We start from the raw sequence: 24,088 nt of genomic DNA, 5'->3' as shown, positions 1-24,088 counted from the left end.
TCTCTTGAAACCTCTTTTTAGGTTAAGATAGGAATGATGATGAAAAGGAAGTATTTAGTCTCTAATTATTTCACCGTATTTACCCAGCTTTTTCAAAACTTTACCTCTGAGGACAGCCACAGTTTAGGTCTATTCCATCTGCAAAAGGACAGACGATACGGGCAGCATCACACAAAACCTGTGCTTCTTTAGCAGCGAACTGAACAATCAGTGGGTGATCACCTACTCCAATGAAAAGATATTTAGAGATTTAAAATTTCCCAGAAAATAAAAAGAACAAGTTCTAAATTTTGAATGCTTTTTTTGTATATTGTACAGCTGTCTGACCATGGTCCTGGCAACCAGGTATAGGTGACCCTGCATGAACAGGGTGGCTGGATAACATGACCTGCAGAGGTCCTTCCAAGCTCATCTATTTTGTCATTCTGTGAGCCCCAGATCACAAATAAACAAAGGTGGCTGGCATGGGGTTATTAAGTATGTCTATTAACAGAGGTGGAAATTCAGACAAATATAGGTGTCCTACACAGTTGCTGGCTTAACATACACTATTTCTGACTGAAACTGGTCAGTTGCTAATCTTTCACAAAGACCATCTATGAAACTAGGCAATCACTAATTTTCAGCAGCCTTCATGCTTCCCCTCCTAGGCTGCCCCCCCTTGTCTCCATGCTGCCCCTCTGCTGTGCTGACATGGCACATGCCATGTCTGTCTTGCCAGGTGGGAAACTTGCTTACAGAACCAACCCTTCAGAAGGGAGCTAAACCACCCACAAACTTTGTCCTTCCTCATCCAAGCCCCTCTTTTTCCTTTTCTGTGCCAACATGGCTGTTTTTATCCACAACGTGACACTCAAGAGTTGGAATGAGCACTCATGCGCAGAGGCAGCTCTAGCAGCTTTGTCTCAAGTGAGAAACCAAAGTGTCAGTGCTCCTCTGCTTGGGTCTGCTGAACTACTTGTGATTTACTAAGCCCCTGCAGAGAGCCAGATGGTCATTTGGAACATGCTCTCCTCTTTTACAGCTACTGCATTACATTAAAGGCATCTCAAGTATCTCAAGCAGTCTTAGCACTCACTTTCCATATAAACAATTGCTGTAGTTAAGAAGAAGCAGCATGATATCTGAGCACTGATGGAAGGAGATGATCGAACAAATGCACGAAACAAGTGCACTTCTGGTACTGAAGAGACCACAAGTGCTTTCTGAAGATTTTTCTGTTTTAGAGGGAAATGAATAGTTACTGAAATGGTGGAGATTAAGTAAGAAAGGCCACCAGTACCCTCTCAATCAAGCTGAGACACTTCTAGAGGTTACTTAAAAATCCAGCAAGCAAAAAAAAATTGCATGTATATTTTCAAAAGTGTCCCTTTAATACAATGCTCTAGATGAAAAGAGCATTGTTATAGCTAATATTTTAGAATAAGCCCATGTGCCTAGTTTCTCTTTGATGAGCATTAAATAATAAAAACACTGAGTCTAGCCACATAAAATTTTTTAGCAGCAGCCACAAAGAACATCTACCTCTATTTGAGAAATACACAACAAAGAAACATTAATGCAGAAGAAAATGTAAAACAGAGATTGCAAACCTACTCCACTAATTAGAAGACAAAATCCCCAAACAGCCCGCAAGTTAAACATAAAACCACACAGAAAGTATAAATGCTAATAATGTAAATAGTATAGGCTGGTCAAAGCATGAGACAATGTTTTAGAGGCCTATAAAATTAAGAACAGCATAAAAGAAGTGAGCAGGGAAAAGATGTTGTTTACAACACTAAAAGATTTCATCTCCTCTTTCCCTGTCCCAGCACCCCCCGGAATACACTCCGTATCTGACCTGTAGAACTTCAGTGCCACCAGACTTCGTGTAGATCAAAAGTGTAAGTAAATTCTAAGGGGCAAATTAGTAACTGCGGAGCTTTGAGCCATATACACTGTCAGTTATGTTCTTACTCATTTATTTTTACGTAGAATGAGTTATTCATGGTTTTTTTGAAGTTGAATTCCACTCATAAGAGAGTCTGCCTGTGCTTTCCAATGTGAGTTTTCTCTGTAATTGCTCTGTTCTATTTCAATAATGCACCACAGTACATAGTCAATGCTGAAACAGTGAAATACACTTTCCCTGTTACATATACACTTATGAAACCACAAATTCTGTGGCCTGAATAGACTAAATCATCACACTTCACAGACCCTACATGCTGATCTTACTTGCACGTTAGTGGTGCTTTTCATTCCTCCAGTTGCAGCCTGTGCTCGTACATTCCTTGTCACACAGTTCTGCTGCAGCCGCTTCATGCCAACAGATCTGTATCGTTCTTGTCACCTCTTCCCACATATTTCAGATCTCTTTACAGCCATGACACTGTACAAGTCCTCATACTTCTACTTTTTATAGGTGTTCTGGTTATGTTTCTGTGCCATGCCTGAAGCCTTTCTTCTCCCCCTCAACCCCAGCCATGCTGTAACTTCCCAATCTCTTCTGTGCTTTCTTGCTCTTGCATCTCAACTTGTCCACCAGCCCCTTCCACTTCCCAGTGTGGCTAATATGAAACCCTTTTTCTTTCATCAGTCCTTGACTCCACTGTATCAATGGCTGGTCTATTACTTTTTTCACCTTTAGCAACACTCTTTATTTTTGCTAGGGACTAGAAAACTTTTTCTGGCAATGAATTAAATGTTTGTCTCTGAAACACACATGAAACAATTGCTGGAAAAAGAATCTTACTGTCATCTTGTACCTGGTCTAGCTGAGATGGAGCTACTCGTCAAATTTATTTGAAGTTCATTTGTAGTAGCCTGTATGTCTGGATTTTGTGATAAAACCAGTGTTGAAAATTCACAATTGTTTTGGCTCTTGCACAGTACCTGCACAGTGTCAAAACTTCCTGTTTTTTTCACTCTGCCTACCCCTGCCCCCAGCAAACAGACTGAGGTGGGCAAGTGAGGTGGGCAAGAAGTTTGTAGCGCACAAAACTATGAGAGCTGACCCATACAGGAACAAGGAGTATTCCATACTGTATAACGTCAAGCTCAGCAAGGAAACTGGAGTGGTAGGAAAAGAAGAAAGTGGGTTGGGACATGGAATTTTTGTTCCAGAGTGGCTATTGCTTGGAGAGTGGCTGGGCATTTGTCTGCTAGTAGGAAGTGATTGCCTTTGCATAACTTGTTTCTTTCCCTTTTTCTTTCCTTAACTTATTAAGCTGCCTTTATCTTGATTCATAAATTTTTCTTGCATTTGCTCTTCCTATTCTCCCCTTGTGCTGCTGGGAGAATGGAGGAGGAATGAATGAGCAGCTATGTGTGGTCAACCCCCACAGATGTAAATCACTTTGGAGGCCTCGATTTCAGGTGGAGACAAGGTTTTCCACTATTTCATTTGACCCACTATCACCAGACCGTGCTTACTCTCACTTAGAATATTCTATGGTTTATTAATCAATCTGACAGTATGCCAAAATTGTTAACAGATGTCTAGTTGTGTGATAGACTTCATTCACTTAGCCAATTTGGCTTATGACCATATAAAACATTCTGACAAAGCAATGGTTTGTTAAAAGTAATACCTTTGTTTGTTGTGAATTCGCTGTCTCTGGCTTTTGCAGATCTTACAAAATCAGCTGCCACTATCATTGGTGTGTAACACAAATCGCAACTGTACTTCCTAACCAAGGTTCTGAAAGCCAACCTGCAGACACATGAAAATTAAGAGGTAAATAGTTAAGGCATTTTTCTGTTAGCTATCCTAAAATGCTGTTCTAACACGCAGTATTGTGGAGATGTTCGAGTATTGTATGTATAGCTCTGTGATGAAAATATGTAAAATAAAACATGTCCCACATCCACCTCTGTCTTAAATAAAAGAGAAGAATGTAATCACCCATTTTTAGTCAAGATAAACTTGAGAAACAAGTTTCTAAACAAAGAAAATACACTGAAAACTGTTGACATGACAGCTACTTACTTTGAATAGCGGACCATAGGGGCACATATTTTTACAACTTGCCCAGAATGAAACAAATCCATGGGATCTTTTAGTTGGCATTCTTTCGTTTCTCTGATATCACCAATCATGTATAGCTAACAGTCCTATCAGCATCTGGGAAAACAAACAGCGCCTGAAACGTTCGTTATTCAGCTATTTCTCACAGGCCATGATGCAGAGCCCCACAGTTTACGCAGCACTCGAGTTCTGGGGAAGCGTCGGGCCAGAAGTCGCTCCCCCGCAGAATGCCGGGCACAGCCCCCCCGGCACGGTCCCCCCTCCGCACGGTCCCTGCGACACAGCCCCTTCCGACCCCCCCCGGCAAGGCCCACCCTCGGCACGGCCCACCCTCGGCACGGCCCCTCCCGGCACGGCCCCTCCCGGCACGGCCCCTCCCGGCACGGCGCCCCCTCGGCACGGCCCCTCCCGGCACGGCCCCTCCCGGCACGGCCCGGGCCGCGCTCGCTGCCGGCGGCCCCGCTCACCACGTGCCGCCGCCCGCTCCGTCGCGCGCCTTCGCCATCATCGCCGCGCGCCGTGTCCGGGAGTGACGCGCGCGCTCCGGCACCGCCAGCATGGAGGAGGCGGGGGCTGCCCCCGCCCCGGCGCTCGCCGAGCTGCGGGCGGACGGTGAGGCGCGGCCGCGGGCACGGGGGACAGCGCCGGGCACAGCTCTCGCCGGCACGAGCGTGCCGGGGGCCCGTCCGCGGCCGTCCGGAGGGTCCCCTGCGAGGGTGGCGTTGGGCCCGGCGGGCGGAGCCCGGGAAGAGGCGGGCGGGGAAGCCCCGCGCTGGCGAGTCAGGGGAAGCTTGGGCGGAGGAGCGAGTGCCCCGGTGCGGGGAGGGATCGCCGGCCGAGGGTCTGCGGTGCCGCGGGATGGAGTGTGCCCGGGTTCGCTTGCTCCCAAAGGAAAAAAAATTGCAGTGGAAGGAGAGGCGAAGGTGCCCGGTTGAATTAGGAGTAGCTGTCTGGGAATTCTGATCTTGCTTGATCCAGAGTCACCATCGCAGTATCATTTCTTAATTGTTTTATAAACTCATACTATTGCCGAAATCCGCTATGATTTCATGGAGTTCAGTCTTATGCCACTTGTCAGTGATCTGCAGCTGACTGGTGTGTTTGGTTATGGGTACAGGCTCAACAGCTTCACGCTGGTTACACTGTAAAGTTTGAAAAAATAAGGTATACACTTTTTAGTGTATTCTGCTCAAGAGAAGGTTGTGGGGAATAAACATGAGTCTTTGTCTCCATTTGCCAAAAAATCCCCCAAACAAACACCAACCCCAGTTACCAGTTCCAAACTTGTTTCTCATGATAGTGGTCTCTTCTAAAGTTTGTACTATGTGATGTAGAGAACATTCACTGTTACGCTGAAGTAACTGAAGGTCAGAGAACTGTACACTGTAGGGCTATAAGTATTACTTCATTCTTCTGAAGCATGAATATAAAATCTAAATCCTTTTTCAGAATGTTATGCTGACTTCTTCAGAGAAGACTTTGATGTGAAAGCTTACACTTCCCAGTCCATCCATCAGGCTGTGATAGCTGAGCAACTGGCAAAACTTGCTCAAGGTATTAGTCAGTTGGATAAAGAACTGCATTTACAAGTAAGTCTAAAGCATACCTGTTACTCCGGGGTGATTGATATAAACTAGTAAAAAACGTAGTAATCTTATGACCTTGTAACTTGTGAAACTGCCCAGTGTCCTTTGCAAGCAGTTACTAAAGGTACAACTTGCAGCTACACTAGTACTGAGTTTGACAACTCAGTTAAGCCCACGTTTAATACTCATACCAGGAAGCCATGTACTGTTTCAGTTTCTGTATTCTATCACTGAATGCTGTTTTACTCCTGTAAGAAGGAAGACTCTTTCCAAATGGTTGTATCAACCATCATAAACACTTGAGGCTGTGTTTCAGGATGGCATTGTGAGAAGATAGGGAGAACTTGCACCCTTACATCCTGTGCTGAAGAGTAGCATAAGCCCTAAGACTTACCTTTAGCTAGGCAAATATAACCTGTGTTAACATACCTCTACACCTTCAGAAAGGCTTTTGAGTTTTGATGGTAAAAGACTTTTTCTACACAGAAACCATAAATCCACAGTAGACCTTGGAATGAGAACACTTGCTAAGTTTGTGTGTAGTGTCAAAACCTGCTTCCTCCCTCCCCCTGCTTCAGTTGGTAAGTTCTTTGGGAACTAGTTTATAAATGTCATAGTAAGAAAAAAAGTTAATGTACATTATTATGGTATGATTAGTAAGTTCACATTTACAATTATTATTAAATATGAAGGTATGTTGAAATGTGATTGCTCTGCTGGCTTTAATTAAGATGTCAGCTCTGCTGCAGTTACGGACCCTCTTCTCATTCTGAGCTTGCTGCTTTTGTGAATTAAAACACCTTGTATTCTGAAGACCTTTCTCCTGTAAGATATACCTGCTTTTTCCTGTATCTGACTAATGTAGAGATGCTGATGTTTAAATGCCTAATGTAGGAATGATGTAGATATATGTAATACTGCTTTTAGGCTCATGTCCTCGTTTTTCTCTTACTGATTTCTATATTGTTTTTTTAAGGTTGTTGCAAGACATGAAGATCTGTTGGCCCAAGCAACTGGAATTGAATCCCTGGAAGGTCAATATTGTTATATTATGCTGGCTGTTCTTACAGGGGAAAAAGCACTTTTAGAATCGGTGCGGGGAACTTGATTCACTGCCAACTTTGGCCCCAAATGTTAAAGCTCCAGATCTGATTTCTGAGGAGTAACATGTGGCAGCTTTTTTTTTTTACATCAGTAGATGGAGCTCCAGGGAGAAGATTTGGCTGATACTTCTCTGGAGTAGTTGCTTCATAGAAAAATGTATTTTGTTAGTGTTCTGAGCAACTTTAGCAATAAAGCCTTTTTTGACCTTTTAATTTATTTTTCTAAATAAGCCTAATTTTGCTGCAACATTGGCAGGTATCTGTTGCCATAAGCACCAATTTTATGTTGCATATGCATGTGTTGCATAGTTTGCACATCTTAACCAAAGAGGCTATAACACATACTCTAAAATGTGTTCAGATATTTTTTCCTAGTAAAGGGCTACTAAGTTAAATACATACCTTTGTTTTATTCCACTGTTTGAGACATGCATTTTAACATAAACTGCTGATTTTCAAAGGCCTTACTTAGGAACCATTGAATCTGTATAGAAAATGGTTGCATTATATTGTGCCAAGAGCTCATGAAACCTGCCATTCTGCTCTTTGTCACTTTGCTGAGAACGTCATATGGTTTGGTTTGGTTGGTTTTTGGGTTGTTTTTGTGCAGACAGATACTCACCTCTGTAACATGCTTGAATGTCTGTAGCATGTCCCCTTTTCCCCTTTGTAACTTGATAAGTAATTTATTCCTTTTTCTGCTTTCAGGTTTTGGCATAACCAGAGTTTCTGGTTACTGATAGTTACAGTATATCCTTAGTCTTAGTAACTGCTTGGATACACTGTTTTGTGTCAGTAATTGCATACAACTGTAAAATTAAAGAAATGGCTATTTAATCTAGCAATGGTAGCTCCTGAATAGCTTTTTAAACTGTTGGAGAATCAAGCATAGAAGACTGAAATATGTGTTCATTTTCCAGTTAAGCAGACAGGAATCTGTAGTCAGTCTTGTGACTGATAAATACATCCCAGTAACAATCTTCAGCAATTTGTGCTCAGTGGAATTCTGTTTTCTGAAATTATGGTTGTTTCTGAAGGCATTCCTTCCAAAAATTGCTCTGAGGAAAGAATGATGTACTTCAAAACAACTGCTCAGTTAGGAAACATTTCTATAAGGCAGGTGTGGTAAATAATGCATGTTTGACAACTAATACTGCAAAGTAAAGATAAAATTCAATTCACCTCAAAGTTGTTGAAATTTTTCCATTTACTTAGGGTTATGCTCTTAAAGGAAACACTGAGTCAAGATTCATAAGAAAAAGAAAAGATAAATGCCAACAGATTTTTAAATTATGAAGTTAGAAATGCATAGCTCTTGGTATATTTATCAAGAAAGTTAGCAAATGAAGATTATGGAGCTAATTCACAGCATGCATAGTCATTTGGATGTGTGAAAATGAATCTCATTAAACATTACAAGTTGGTACACCCAGCTTGTACAGTCCTTTCTTTTTTAGGCCTGTGCACTTTTTTTAATGGTACACAGCTCTGGTCTACATGATCTTTTTTGTCTATAGGTAGTTCAGTAGGAATCTTGAGCTTAGCTGTTATTTTAAGGTAGCATCATCCTGTATCAGTTGTATCATCCTGTATCTTCAAGAGCAGGTGGAGAGGGGAGAGTGCCTTTTCACCCATCCTTATTCTGTCCTCTGGGAAGAGGGCTGTTGTTGTATGCTTAATAGCAATATTACAGCCATAGATGCAGCAATGTTGTGCCACTGGCCTTCCCCCATTGTTGCAATGTAGAGTAGACAATGCAGTCTATTTTGTCAGCTTTTCACTGTATCTCTTATCTTCATCCTCATGATCTGTTGCCTGCTATACCACATCTAAATAACAGAGAATCCGCGATCCTGTCACTAAGTTAATACTTCCGAAATATGGAGAAGATGGGAATTTACATATTTATACAAAATGAGTGAGATACAATCACAGTACAGGACAACCTGAATATCACTGTTAGCAGTAGTTTTGTTTGTCTTTCATCTTACAGTATCATGCTGCAGTTTTATTTAATTTAACGATGGCATGCTTGTAAACAGGGCTTTACAAAAATGTAGTATGTTTTAGAATGCTAACAGTAACTGGAACAAAAATAATTTCATAGGCCTGGGTTTGTCTAACCTAATTAAATTCTCAGCAGGCTGATTCTGTATTGCAAAAATGACTCCTGTCCCCTAATACTTTGTTTGCAATTTACCAAGAAAAGAACAGGCATGCTTATCAGCTTTCCTTGTGCTGCTCTGCCAAACTAATGTGGAACAAACATGATTAAGGTAGTTTGCTCTGTTTGTAATCCAAATTACATGACCTTACAATGACATTGATACCTTACTTATTGCTAAAGATGCTTATGCCCAGGAAGAAAACCTTGAAATAGGATTGTTTTGTCTTCTCAGTCCTCTTTGTCATTTGGTTCTCTGAACTGTCTTGTCACTATGTTAAATAAATAGTGTTAAATACGTTGTGCTATTTTTGTATATCATGTTCAAGTGTTTATACCAGATTATGTAATTTGAACTGTATTCCTGATCATCATTCTCTTAGAAAGCAGCATCCTCTAAATATTATTTGAAACTTCACAAATGATGGATTTTGGAGTGATGTTTCTTCTGTGGGTTTATGTTTTCTACCTATATATTTTCCATAACATTCAGTAAATGACCTATTACCTGCTCAGTTTATTTCCCAATATGCTTATTAATTTTGGTCTCTCTGATGCTTTGTTATAAAGGGGGAAACTTTTTTGGTTTATGCTAAAGTAGTCTGCAGTAGTTACTATGATTTGAAGAGAAACTCTATAACTGGTAAGTGTTCCATGTAAAAAATCTGCTTTATTTTGCAGGTGTCCTCCAAATGATGCAAACTAGAATTGGTGCTCTACAAAGCACTGTTGATAGGTATGAGATTCATTATGTAATTGAAAAGTATAAATTCTTATGTTCTATAATGCTATTTATTTACACTGCTATAAATAAATTTCTCTTCTTATTTTTAGAATTAGAGTCAAAATTGTTGACCCCTACAACAAAATAGTGTCTCGCACAGCTCAGCTAGCAAAACTTCAAGTAAGTTGCATGAAAAACATATTTTAAAAAATCCTTTTTGAACATGTGTTATTCCACAATTGTCAGACATGGTACAATTTTTCTACTCCAGTAGCCTGTAATTCATTGTCAGTATTTTTCTGAATATCAGTATTTTTGTGTCTCTTCAAGAGCTACTGAGGAGTGCTTTATATTGCAAAGTAGGAAATTGACCTTTGCACTAGCTAATTGAGTTTTTGGAGAGATGGAGGGAAGAGGGAAGGGTTATCTGAGTACAGATTAATTAAATTCTCATAATTTTTTGTGTCATTTTGGTATTTAATGTTATGGTGCTGTTGTGCAGAAGATGCTTTTCGCCCCTAAGTTAATGCAGGCTTTGCTGCAGTTTAGTAAAGAGTTTGGGAATTGTTTCAAAATTCTTTCGAATTTCTTCAAAAGTCAAGATACAACTTAAGGAGCCATTTGTGGTTGTGGAGTTTTGTAAGCCCAGGTGCATGGTTGTCCCTGCCTTCTAAATATAAGTGGAGTCTAAAGAAGACTGTAGATCTGTGTTAGAGGATAGCAGTGGCAGAGAGCTTATCACAATGATGGTGAGATAAGTGTCAAACACTTCCACTGATAATTTTATAGTAGTTGAAAACTATTCCATAGATCTTCAGGAATCATGTATCTGCATTCTATTAAGTTAATGGTTTGAAACGCAACACAACTCCAACCCCACAAGTGTTTAATGAGTTATTGTTTAACTATTTGTCTTTGCAAGTTTACCTGAATTTGAGCTGTGGATATTCACTCAAGTAGATTGCAGTCTGCAGGTGACTGCTGTTGTAGAGTAGATGAAGCTGCAGACTCATGCAGTTTCTAGTCTGGGGACTGGTGAAGCAGCTGCACTGTCTCTTGGCTGAACTTCTATTTTCTGTGTTACTTTCAGTAGCAGTAAAGTTCAGCTGGGAGCTCTTAACACTCTGTGCAGCCATTTTGGCCAGATGCTTCTCCTGTTGTTTTCAGCTCCAGCTGTTACTCTTCTTGCCACTGGCCAAAAGTCCCATTACTTCCATGTGGCAGTTTAGGTGCAGATTTTTTTGACGTTCTCTGAGGTGTGTTGCGCATGTAGAAAAGGTTGTAGGAATGTGGGGCTAAAGATGAAGATCATTTCTGCACTGTCCTTACACAAGGTCAAACTGCAGAAGGATGTCTGAGAAGAATGAGTCCCTGGACTTAGGAAGTGTTTCTTGGGTGCTCTTTGTTTCCTCTTGGTTGTTACATGGGTTTTCCTGTGGTGTGAAAGCAGCATCCATTCAGGGTCAGCATTACTCAGGCGGTGCCAGGGGATTTGTAATATCTGACTTTTCTTGCTGTAAGTCAGAAAAAAGAGGTGCGGAGTAATTGGAAGCCTGGTAGGCTGCTCTTCTAGCATCAGTGTAGAAAGAGGAATGATGACTCCAGATTCTCTGCCAGTGAGGGTCTATCCTCAGCACAGGAGCTGCTGTCCCTTCTTGTGTTGGCAGATATATTGTGAGTGCTTTATGTTGCACTATGCTGCTGGAGGAGTTGAGGGTCAGGATACCTGAATTGAGAAATGAAGGTGAACTTAAGGAGAGTTGAGTCAAATCTCAACTCTCCAGCCTCCTAAAGATGCACTGCTGGGCTGTCCTTTACCTGGGGGACTTGTTTGTTGAGGAAGGAGGGGCACACCACACAGTTCACTCCTTGGCGATGACTGGGCTTACAACATGAAATTGCCCCCAAATGTGAGACTTGTGGCTTGGGACATTGTCAAACTTACTAATTTTATCAGCTGATCTACAATTGGTAGAAAAAGATAGCTGGTAAGAGGTTGCCTTCTGTCTAAATCTGTAGGGTTGGCAGCTATGTTTTGCTGGAATGCATGATGTTTCAGTGCGTCTTGCACTCGTGATGGTGTTATTTTAGTACTTCTCCATTGATTGCTGTGGGACTGCTCACTAACTGAAGGAATATTTGACTTGCATAAAGCTAGATTTTTCCATCCTTAATTGTTTTTAATATAGTGTGGCTTTTTCATAAACATTCTCACTGCAGGTTTGTTGTTAAAATCTAGTTCTGAATTCTAAATCTCTGTTACGTGCTTGTATATGTTATGTCTTGGTCTGCTCTTAGAGCTTCATGGCATCCTAAGGCAGCAGCAGACTCACTTCCTGCTTTGAATTATACTGTCCTCTTCTGACTCTTTCCATAGTTGATCACAAGCTAAGTGGGAGTAGTTAACAGCTGAAATGTGTAGACAGGGAGTTTGTCCTTCAGAAGGTTCTGTTCTGTGCAGCTCTGTTTAACTAAATGTTTCAGTATCTTGGTGTATGAAAAACTTTATAATAGCCAAACATTTCAAACATTGAAAAAAAAATCTGTATTTTAAAGTTATTCTTATTTTAAAATATTTACCAGTAGCAGATGTCATCGTGATGCTACTGTAAATAAATAGTAAATGTAGTCTAAGATAGTGGACTATCTCCTCTTCAGACTTCATAAACAACAGAATATATGCATTTAATTAACTTGCATGTTTGAGCTACACACTGGAACATTTTCAAGTGACTCTTTCTTTATAATTAAGTCTTCTTTCAGTAATTTCTTAAAACTAATTTGTGATTAAAGGTAAGAGGCTTTTTGTTGACTCAAATTGTACTAGTAATTTCTGTTATTGTTGATATGTTGTTTTAAATTTCAGGAGATAGCTACCATGTAATCTCAAAAAAAATTGGGGTTTATTTTTAATTTTACTTAAAATTACCTGGACTAACTGGAGCCACTGGCCTTTTCCAAATTAATTCTTGCTTGAACAGTAGAATTCGTTCCTTCTTGGATGAAAGCATCTCCTTTAGAAAAGCATACTTGTCAAACTCAGGGAGGGAATGTTCCCTGAATTAATTCAGATTTCTGTATTGTGGATAGTCAGGTTAGAGGATCTGGCATCTGTGAACAACTCCAAAGATGCAGTTCTTTGTTTCTGTCACGTCCTTATATATAGCATTCGTTTACAGTGACTGGGAGTTTTATTAAGTTGAACAGCTCACATAAATGAAAATACTTGGGTGAAACAGAATCTTTGTCAAGGGTACAATGCAGTAGAAGTCACTATGAAATTTAGAGTGCATCTTCAGTGTCTTTGGATTTTTTTCCTCCTACTAATTCCCAGGGCCAGTAATCAAAACTTTTTTTTTGCTCTTGTATCTAAATGTAACTTTCCCTATCTCTTACTCTCTTTTAAAAGATTGTTTCTTGGGACAGGAAATAATAAGCAACAAGTCAACGAAAAAGAAATACTCTTCTGGCATGTAAAGTGAACAATGGTTCGAAAATAACAGAAGTTGAATTTGTGGGGAAAAACATTAGCCAGAGGTACACAGTTGGATTAGAGAGTAATTAATTTTGAAAGCAAAGTAATAATACTATGCCCTCTTATTTGGTGAAGCATAGTGCACTATATAAAGAGCTATTTTTGATTAATCTGGCAGAAATTAGTTCACAGATATGAAAGTGATATGTGGATCAAGAGTTTTCTAATTAAAGAAATGAGTTAATAAAAATTAATACATTAATCTCTCAAAGCAGGATAAGCCCCACTTAGTTCTCAGTAAGGGTAATAGAAATCATGTGGTTAAGTTGTCACAGAATGCTTAGAAAACTTGCACTTCAGACTGTGGTAGAGAGCCTAAAGCAGCAAGAGTAATTGGGCTTTCCCTGATTTGCCTCAGTGGGGCTTTTTCTAATTTTTCCTTTTTGTTCTGTCTAGATGTTTAATAAAATGAAACTATAAATATTTGTGGATTTGTTAGTTTGTGCTGGCATAGGGAAGAGACTGACAGGTTGTACAGTCTGCTGTGGATATTTTTTGAAATTATTGACTTGTGCATGTTTTCATATAGGCACTTTAACATTAGTTTTCAATAAATGAACTTGAGTCTGAAAAAGAGGTTCTAAATATTTTGGATACTAAATTTTTTTTTTAAGTAATTTTAAATTAATTTTGATATCCATAAGGTTAATACTTCAGGAGACTTTGCCTTCTGTACCAGGGAAAATAACTCCAAACCACTATGTCATACCTGTTCCAAATTTCTCACTTGCCACTCTTGTTAATCTGATTGCAGATGTTGGACCATACTTATGACTGTACTGAAATCTGAGTTGCATTTTTGAATTCTACTTTAGTTGTTACCCACTTCAAAATGTTGCTGTTCCAAGATATTAATTGAGTGAAAAATTATGAAACTGTTATGTTTGATCAGATGTCAGCAATGCCTATTATTCTAATTGGGTGCTAACAAAAACATACATTAATATGTTTCCTAAAAATTTATATATATGTCCATATTCTTAATTTTTAACCAAGAATGCCTTGTATTTTAATAAGCATATGAAAGAATATGAACTAACAGTTGGCTGAATGAAGGTAACTGGCCTTCTGAACGTTTTGCTGAGAATTAGTTTTTACATATATGCCTACCATAAGAGTCAATACCTATAATAACAATTTAGTCTTCAAGTTTTATTGTCTTCTGAAGTAACTGCTGCCATTTTGTTTATTTTGGATGAGTATTTGATTGGCAAAGCCAACTTCTTAACTTTGCTAAAGCTTAAAAAGGGGAGGAGTATTGAGGAGACATGCACAAGGTAAAATAAAGCTCACTTCTAAGTAGAAATAGAGCATGCCTCTGTCATGGGGTTCTGAGTTTCCTTTGTTTTTGCGTGGGTAGTGACAGAATAATCTCAGTAGCCCCATGAATGTAATTACCAGCTTTTCAAAGTCTTGGTCTATATAACATAGAATCATATTAAAAATTTTTGAAAAAGGGGATTTTAATGTTCTAATGTTCCTTGTTTTTATTTGCATTCACATTTCCTTTTTTGGTTAAGATGTTTTCTCATTTGAGTACTGGTATTATGTGATAATAATGTACTGATAATATCCCCTAATGCCACAATTTCCTTGCAGGCTGCCTGTGACTTGCTGCGGAGGATAATACGCATCTTGTATCTCAGTAAGAGACTTCAAGGACAACTGCAAGGAGGAAGCAGAGAGATAACAAAAGCTGCCCAGAGTCTCAATGAACTTGGTGAGTCCTTAAGTCTTAATTACTTGTAGATATATTTTTAGCTTGCACTCACATGATTCACACTAGTGTTTGACTTAAAAAACAAAGAAACACCCAAAACTTTTTACTGTGGTTCTTGCTTTCTACTTCCTGATTTAAATTGAGAAATGGTGTGGACAGAACTTATTAGTCCTTTATCTTTTTTCATATGATTTCTCTAAATACAGGTAGTTAATAATGTGAATATTCTATGATAACTTGTGTTCTTTTGGGCAACATTGTTTTTGTGAAGCAATTTCTTACTGGTTTATGTTTCTATAAAACATCCTCAGATGCAGCAGATAAATATTTAGCTTTTAGGAGACATTGCACTATGATAAGGCATAGTTTAAATTAGTTTATGTCCTAAAAGAAAGATATTGGCCCTGTGACTTTTATGAAAGCCATAGGTGATATGATATACAGATACCTAACCTAATTCAGATACTGGAAGTGTTCTGCTGCAGTAGTGACCAACTTACCCTTTATTTTATTGGCTTCTAGGAAGAATAATGGGGTAGTTCTCATGAAGGCTCACGTTACATTGCTAAAATATTTTCTGTACTTGAGCTTGGGAGGTTGCAGGCTGAAGGATGCAATGAGGAGCGTCCCATTAGTCTTGAAGATAGTTGGTGGTGGTGTATATGGTATCTTGCCAGCTGTTTCTCCTCTGATTTAATGGTATCAGATTCCAACTTCCAAAAATAGGTTGTGGGAGGGCTGAACTATCAAACATTCAGAATCATCCTGAAGTTTATTTTGTGTATTTGTCACTACTGCTCTTTTTATACTGTGTGATCAAAAAATTATTAGACAATGACTTAATCTTAAAACTGGCAGATGCTGTGTTGCAAACAAAAAGTTTATATATTTATTTAGTATATCAGTCTGATTGAAGCACTTAAATACCAATTGTATCATTCTAAGGTAGAATATTTTTTCTGATTCTTTTTACTTTTCTTTCCATTTTGCTCTCGCATTATAGCTTCAGAATATATAAAGTAATACTGTCTGTTAACTACCTGGATTGCAAGTGTTGTGGGATTAATTTGAGTACTAGATCCTATTAAACAAATTAGTACAATTTAGTGCTAATCTGAGATGTTTAGTGTAGGTTTTAGGATTTCTTTCTTTGAAAGAAAATGCCTTTTACTGCTGGCCTTCTTTTTTCTTTCACTGTTTAACAAAAGAAAGTGCAAACTCTTTTTTTAAAATGCCACATTTTTTTGAGTTTCTTGTTTTCAAATACTTGGTCTTTTCCTAAAGCTCAGCAAAGTCTGAGTAATTATTGTTAAAGATGAAGGGAAGTGTGTCCCTTTGGGTGACCCTTTTGAGTTTGATTCTACAGTCCATGGCAGTAGCCACGGCTTGGGGTCCTTAATTTAATCCTTAATTCTGTATGGTTTATGGCCAGGTAAAGTACCTGTCTATTGTCATTTCTCTCTCCATCTTATTTCCTGGTATCTCTTCCTTTTTTCTTTCATACCCCTCCATCTGCATCCCTCCTTCATTTTTGGCTACCTGTCCTTTGTTACCCTCTACTGCCCACCTTGGCTAGTTTGAATTCTTCCTGCTTCCCAGCTGGCCATGCCTCCCAGCACCTGGGTGGATGGGAACACCCCCCTGAGGAGATGCTGGTGCAGGGAATTGGAGGTCCCTGTCCCGTGTGGAGAGGCAGTGATTGCTGGGTGTGGGGTGGCTCTGTTCCAAGGGGAGGAAAGTGCATGGGGGCTGGAGTCAGCATGGGTACTGCTGTGGGAGTCAGCGGGAAGGGAGTGTGCTGTAGGGAACCTGGGTTGTGGGATATGACTGGGGAATCACTGTGCTGTGCTTCTGGACTTGGAAAGCATTGGGATGGGTGGGAAATCTCTAGCAGAGAGGTGGTGGTGGTATGTGGCAGGAGGGCACTCGGGATGGGGTGGCTTGGGGTGAGGTTGTGGAAGTGCTGTGCTTCAAAAAGCTGGGAAATGTGATGTGTGCTCTGTGGTGTCAGGAGGGTGGGAAGCATGGGGAACAGGCACGGGGTGCTGGCAATTTGGTGGTGAGATATGAAAGCTTTGGGAGGCCTGGGGAAATACTACAACATCTGATGGTAGTAAATAGGTGGTAGACATGAGTGGTGTGAAAGGCTGGTACTGGGTAGGGATCTCTGTGTCCCAGAGGCTTGCTTTTGAGTTGGGGTTTATGTCCAAGATGAATACTGATCTGTGGTTTTAGCCAGATATTCCTGAATATCCCTTTCATCTCTCATTCAATGAAAAAATCATTCCACTGTTTATTACCTTTTCATTGTACATGTGGTGCAGAATAATTTCTGCTTTGTCAAAATCAGCACTGTGATATTGCTGTGAAAGCTTTGCACTTGCTGTGGTAAAAGATACCTTCCATTGCTTGTAAGGTGTTCTGATGTTGAGATAACTGTCAAGTGTTTTCTATGTACTACTGCACTCTGTATATTTGGGGGACACAAATGTGCGTGTTTAGGTATGTATTTAACACACATTCCTACAGCTGATCTTTGTTAGTTCACTTACAGCTTTTACTTAGTTGTGTCTTGAAGTTTATTTTGCAGTGATGGGAAAGGCTATGGTAAATATATAAAATATTTGAATTAGGTAGAAATATGGGTCAATCAGAGGAACTACAAGAAACAGTAGCTTTTACTGAGAAGCAGTTTTTTCTGGACGCCTAAAGTTGCTAGTAGTCTGCAGATCTCCAGCTTCAGTGTATGATGTTAGGAAGATGCTTTCTCTGAAAGCATTTGGTAATATTTTGACTGCAATCTCTACTTAGAGCTGAAGTAGATCTGAAATTTCTCTGTGCTGGAGTTTCACATTCTTTGAAATTAACTTCACACTTTGGCAAAGTAAAAAGAAAAACTGAATTTCCTATGTGATTTTAGAGATTAAAAGTGATTTGTTAGTATGTATGTGTATATATATATGTTTATATAAATTTAAACCCCAGACTTCTTCAACTCTTCTACCTTCCAACATACTTTGGGTTCTCTAGCAAAGCAGAGTAAGCTATTAGCTGCTTCTCTACTGCTATTTCTTTGTATCATACAATCCAGTTCAGCGTTTGCCTAGGTAAACCAAGTGCCAATATTCAGATGTCACACAGTGCCTAATGCAGTGAATTATATGCTCTGACTATGCTTCTTGGTGGTATTTAAATACAAATATTTCATAAAGTGAAAAAGAAACATTCCTAAGCAAGATTAAACAATAGAATGTGACAAGAAAATGGTACATTATATACAGTTCCCTTTCACAGAAAAAATTCTGCAGGCATTAAAATATCAGCTGTCTTCCATGAGGGATACAGAAATTACTGTCTTTAACAGTGGCCAGTTAACTTACCAGATGGAGATGAAAAAATTCTGAGTTGTGCAGCAAAAGGCCAGTTTAAGCGTGGACAGGTTAATTCCATCTGTCAGTTACAGAGCTACCTCTGGACAACAAAGGATTTCTCTCTTTCCCTGGTTAAATACTTATAAATGATGTCATCATTATTCATATAAATACCTAGACTTCTTTTAATGACAATAAATTCCTCATCTCTATATATGCTTGTATTATAATTTATGTTTCAGCAAGTTAATCTGTTTGCTTAAATGATCTTGTGAATATATAGTATTTCAAGGCAGGCTCTCTTGAATCAGCCATAATTTTGCTCTTTTGTAAACTCAGACTTAGTCTGTGACTAAGCTGTGCAGTTATAAAATGAAGGAGAAGGGATCTATTAAAATACAGTTTCAGGTATCTTCCATATATAGAAGTTGTTCCAGGAAAACATTGTCTTCCATGTTACTTTAGAGAGAATGGGCAGAGATAGAACTATGACCTTACTTTAAAGCTAAATACTTCTAAAGAAGTAACAAAATATTGTCAGTTATTGAGGTCTAGCTAAAATGGAGAAAACCCTACATATGCATTGTGCTCCTGTTGTGGTTTAACCTCTGCCAGCAGCCAAGCCCATGCAGCCTCTTGGTTGTTCATCCTTGAGCAGAGGTGGGGTGGGGGAGAGAATTGGAAAGGTAAAGTGAGAAAACCCATGGGTTGATATAAAGGCAGGTTAATGAGTAAAGCAAGAGCCAGGCATGCAAGAAGAGCAAAACAAGGAATTAATTCACCACTTCTCATGGGCAGGCAGGTGTTCAGCCATAACCAGGAAAGGAGGGCTCCATCACACAGGGACACAGACACCATCACTCTGAACGTCCCCCTCTTCCTCCCTCTTCCCCCAGCTTCGTATGCTGAGCATGACACTGTATGGGATGGACTATCCCTTGGATCACTTGGGCTCAGCTGACCTGGCTGCATCCCCTCCCAGCTCCTTGTGCACTCGCAGCCTCCTCACTGGTGGAGTAGGGTGAGAGGCAGAAAAGGACTTGACTCTGTCTAAGTCATGCTCAGCAATAACAAAAACATTTCTGTGCTATCACTACTATTTCCCACACAAATCCAAAACACAGCCCATATCAGCTACTATGAAGAAAATTAACTCTATCCTTGCTAAAACCAGCAAATCCTTTATAAAGAGGGAGCAAAGCTTACCTGGGCCAGTTTTTTAGGCTTAACATCACAATACAAGATTTAAGGGAAATTCAAAGAAAATAGCTTGTGAAGAAGTGTTGCTGGGCTGGAGAAAACTGAAATTAGTTAGGGATTGCATGATACTAGGTGAAATACAGTTTGAAAAAAGTTATTTGGCTGTGCCTGGAAGGCCTCTTTGTAGCTGGTATAATGTAGGGGGTAGTAGTCTGGTCTTCTAAAGTGTACCCCAGAACTAGTGACATCCGCACAATGGTGACAGTAATCTTGGACATGAAAAATTCTTCTGGAGACTAGAAATAAATTTGACTTAGCACTTTTCTAGGGTAAACAATATGGATCATACATGATTAAAAAACAAAAAAACCTGCATAAAGCTGATACGTCAGTTAGAGTTGAAATTAGAGGCAATGGAATGAGGAAAGTGACCTCTTACCTGCCTTAGTGGTTTGCATTGTGGGACCTTGTCTTTCCACTATTCAGGTTTCTCTGTTTCAGTGCACTTTTCTAGTATTGCTGCTACATGTAGTACCCTGAAGTTTCCACTGAAAGGGAACACTGTTGCAAAGACTGTGAAGTTATCTACGGTACTGCAGCTCATCACCCAGTTTGTGTCATACACTAATACAAAATAGTGCTTGATGTAGGGAGACAACATGGTCTGTGTTTCCCCCAGCTTTGAAAATATCATTAATTAGAGCAATATTATAATCCCAAATATTATAAGCCTAGAAAGTATTGTTTTCCTTCTTGTTCTCTATTGCTAATGGGCCTATTTAGTAGAAAAGAGAGCATGTTCCTTTGTGTACATATATATAGCATGTGTATGTATAGACACGTATATAATAGCATATGTATATAAAGATTTATAATATTCATAAATACAAATATGAACAATATGTATATTCATCTTAATGTATCTTAGATGCTTTTCAGAGTAATCTCATTGTTCTTAGTGGTTATCTTCATGAATTCTGGGGGGAGAGATTAGATTCCCGAATCTAATGGAGAGCTTGTTTTATTGAAAATAGAACTTACTGCCATCTATTTTAGACAATTCAAACTAACTTGACTTCCTTAAGCAAAGGAACTGCAGAACAAATAAACTATTTGTTGGAGTCTATATAAAAGTGCTATTAAATAGTAGGACACACAGATTTATCAAGAATGAATCCTGTTTAACCAACCGTATTTTCTTTGTTGGCAGCATAACAGGCCTTGGGACTAGAGAGATCAATGACTGTCTTGTAGTTTGATTTAAATAGGGCTCTTGACACCATTGATTTAAATAGGGCTCTTGACACCGTGTCACGCTAGCAGGATCAGCAATAGAATCCAGATGAAAATGTCATTCATGCAGTGAATTCAGAAGTTTAGAGTAAGCTGTACCCCAAAAGCCTTCATCTGTTGTTCACTTACCCAGCAGTATATCAAGCGAGGTGGTGTTAAAACGTGTTCTGTAGCTGGCTTGTGTTTTCATTAATGATTTGAGTGATGTAATATGGCATATATCCTTATTAAATTTGCAACCAATAATCAAGCAGAGAAGAATGGAAAGTATGTTGGGAAACAGGGTTAGAATGAAGGATATTCTTAGCAAATTGGAGATACGTCTTAGCTGAACTGATTTTATTTCTCTTTCAGACAAGTGCTAAATCCTCATAATAAATAGTTGTAGTTAAGAGGGGGAACAGGAGAAATTACTGTATGGGTTACAGTCCTGCAGAGAGAGTTGATAGTTCCTCACAAATTGAGTGCAAGCCACTTGTTCATTTTTTTTGTAGCAGTGTGACATTGTTGGCAATGAAGTTTGTACTCATCTTTATAAGGAAAGGTGTTGTGTACAAGGCACTGGAAACAAATCTTTTGTTCATGCTTCAAACAGTATCAAGTCCCTTTTGAGGCCCCTCATTGAAGGAAGACTTAGGTTAATTGGAGAAAGTCCTAAGTACAGCAACAATGATGGCTGAAGGTCTAGAGGATGGTCAGTGGGTGGAGGGACTGGAAGTGTATCGCTGTGGTTTGTAGAAGAGGGATCTGAGAGGGAGAATAATGTTCTTCAGATAAACAAAGGTTTTTCAGGTGGGAAGAGAGTAAGTGGCTCTCCATATGCACTGTGACCGAAACAAGAAGTAATAGGCCTGAAATGAGGCAAAGGAATTTTTTTTCTAAAATGTTAGGAAAGAGTTCTGCCAGCAATGGTAATTTCAGGAGAGCTATGAAGTCAGTACTTGAAGCCTTTTTAAAAGTGTTTTACACAGAGCAAGTAACAGGAATAAAATCATATAGTCATGGAATAGCTTGAGTTGGAAGGAATCTTTAAAGCTCATCTAGTTCAACTCCTCTACAATGAGCAGGGACAGTTAGATAGGGATGGTTTTGCCTTGAAGTAGGAGACTCACTAAGGTGATCTGCTACCAATCCTTTGTTTCTTTTGGAGATAGTCCCCTTCTCCCTCAATTTTTGGTTGGTTTTTTATTTGGTTTTGGGATTTTTTGTTTAGTTGTTTGTGTGTTTGTTTGGTTTTGGTTTTTTGTTTTGGTTTGTTTGCTTGTTTTTGGTTTTTTTGTAATTTTTTTTTTTTAATTGAAATTCTTGATGTAAAATATTCTTTACAAGTTGGTTTGTTGGGCATTGTTCCCAGATACCTCCTGGAATATTATTAGGACAGTGTGACTGGAAATTTCATACCATCACTTCAATTCAGCCTCTTCGTACCATTCCTTCAGATGAAATAGATAAATCTCCTCAAAGACCTTCAGCTCAACCCTCTGACAGAATTACTTCTCTTCTGGTTGTGACTGACATTCACGAAACTTAACATAGTTCATTGTGTTACTTGAATGCTGCAAAAACTGACCCTCAAAAGCTTTCTGTCAGTCTGGTCCAGGAGAATGCAGGGAGCAGGAAAAAGGAAGTAATACTGACTATGTGAATGGAAGTGTCCTGTATCTAATTTTTTTTCCCTTTTCTGGGAAAGAAGGCAAGCTGTCCAACTGTTTTTAAGAAAGATGTTACTCTTATTTCTCTTAAGTTTTTTAGTATTTGGGATCAGTGATGAATATTGTTTTGTATTCATCAAAATACTAAGCACTACTAGTTAATATTCAGGAAACAACAGTTCTAATTTGTTATTTTAGTAGTAAGTATTCACAGTATATTTTATACCAGTTAGCCATATCTGTTGCAAGGTGGAATTAACTTTACCTATGATTTCCACGGTGTACCTTATTAATTGAGTATTAAAATAGCATAAGTAATTGTCCTGGGTTGAGGTGTATTCTATTACCATCCTCATGAGCTGTTGAAATCAGGTGGGGCAGTGTCTCCTTGCCTCCTCCCCCCAGACTATCTTTCTGTTAATGGCCCATCATTGTCCTGCTGCATGACTCAGAGATAACTCCCTCTGGACTATCTTCTGTTAACGAGCCTAATCAACACCTGGCCTCATGACTCATTACCCCATTGTGAGATGCTCCACCCAGAGGGAGGAACCAAGCATCCCATCATGGATATAACTGGGACTCTGAGCATCAAAGGGACTCCACTGGATTTCCAGAGGACAGGAGCTACACAGCCACCGCTGGATTTTCTGAGGAAGAGCAGACCCCTTCTACTACAGGATCACCACTTCAGAGGATTGCAGCCACCATTCCACCAGACTGCTACCACTACCCTGCCTAATAGGGACTCAGGTTGTATCTTGACTCTGTCAGTGTTTTCTTTTACTTTCTTTTCCTTTTCTTTAATTTCCATTAAATTGTTATTCTGACTTGGTGCCTCTCACTGGTTTGTTTTCAAACTAGTACATAATTTGGCGCCCAACGTGGGGCCTGCTCTGAGAGAAAGTCAGAATTACAATCAGAAACCTATTCACCATGGTGCTCAGCTTGTCTGCATGGGTTCTGTATCTTGCTCTCTATATTTTTCCTCACATGGGGAACTACCTGCCTGTTGTGTTACTCCTGTTAAAACCAGGGACTGGTATGAGAATTGCTTTATTGGTTTATTATGTCTATAGCATAATAACCTGCGAGGCAATGAATACCATTCGGAATATATACTCAGTTTTGTTTGGCTGTCCTAGTCTGGGCTCCTCTGTCTGGGATCTCTTCAACAATCGCACCCAGCCCCTGGTGGGAGGAGTAGAGAGTGGTTTCTTCCAGCTTTTCAGGCCAGGCACAGCAGTTTTTGAAAATATTGAGTTCCCTCTGGATGTTAAGGATGGTATAATCTTCTTGTCAGTTCTATTCTCTTTTTTCTCTATGGCCTGCATTGTGTACACCATGCTTAGAAACAGAACGCTACTTGGTGTGGTGCAACGTCTGCTTGAGGAGGAGGTAAAAAGGAGCAAAGCAGCAAATACCATGTCTACACAGACTGCCACACAGAAAGGAACCAAAAGCAAAGCAACCGCATCCATCTCTACGCAGACTGTCACAAAGGAGAAAGGAAGCAAAAGCAAAGCAACCGCATCCATCTCTACGCAGACTGACACAGAGGAGAAAGAAACCAAACGCAAAGCAACCGCATCCATCTCTACGCGGACTGTCACAGAGGAGAAAGAAACCAAATGCAAAGCAACAGCGTCCATCTCTACGCAGACTGACACAGAGGAGAAAGAAACCAAATGCAAAGCAACAGCGTCCATCTCTACACAGACTATCACA

At 39.5% G+C, this 24,088-nt stretch overlaps 2 protein-coding genes across 5 annotated transcripts in view; one reads left to right on the top strand and one right to left on the bottom strand.

The window, feature by feature from the left end:
• Window positions 1-4,569, bottom strand: part of DUS4L (dihydrouridine synthase 4 like) — a 40,467-nt gene extending 35,898 nt beyond the window's left edge. Inside the window, exons 1-4 of one of the 3 annotated variants that reach the window (XM_068994862.1) lie at window positions 4,480-4,569; window positions 3,974-4,108; window positions 3,576-3,697; window positions 105-222 (exon numbers count right to left, since the gene is read on the bottom strand). In XM_068994862.1, coding sequence (XP_068850963.1) covers window positions 105-222; window positions 3,576-3,697; window positions 3,974-4,083 — 350 coding nt within the window. In that variant the 5' untranslated portion in view covers window positions 4,084-4,108; window positions 4,480-4,569. Of the gene's footprint in view, window positions 1-104; window positions 223-3,575; window positions 3,698-3,973; window positions 4,242-4,479 lie in introns of those variants that run through there. The other 2 variants (XM_068994870.1, XM_068994885.1) reach the window with 2 other exon arrangements.
• Window positions 4,536-24,088, top strand: part of COG5 (component of oligomeric golgi complex 5) — a 182,987-nt gene continuing 163,434 nt past the window's right edge. For both annotated transcript variants that reach the window (XM_068994824.1, XM_068994815.1), the window contains exons 1-6: window positions 4,536-4,624; window positions 5,462-5,601; window positions 6,575-6,632; window positions 9,547-9,601; window positions 9,700-9,769; window positions 14,724-14,844. In XM_068994824.1, the coding sequence (XP_068850925.1) occupies window positions 4,570-4,624; window positions 5,462-5,601; window positions 6,575-6,632; window positions 9,547-9,601; window positions 9,700-9,769; window positions 14,724-14,844 (499 nt within the window). In that variant the 5' untranslated portion in view covers window positions 4,536-4,569. The remainder of the gene's footprint in view (window positions 4,625-5,461; window positions 5,602-6,574; window positions 6,633-9,546; window positions 9,602-9,699; window positions 9,770-14,723; window positions 14,845-24,088) is intronic.

This window comes from Aphelocoma coerulescens, chromosome 1A, assembly GCF_041296385.1.
Source record: "Aphelocoma coerulescens isolate FSJ_1873_10779 chromosome 1A, UR_Acoe_1.0, whole genome shotgun sequence".
NCBI classification, from domain to species: Eukaryota; Metazoa; Chordata; class Aves; order Passeriformes; family Corvidae; genus Aphelocoma; species Aphelocoma coerulescens.
The sequence above is the reverse complement of the archived record's forward strand: the minus strand, read 5'-3'. Positions and strand labels throughout refer to the sequence as shown.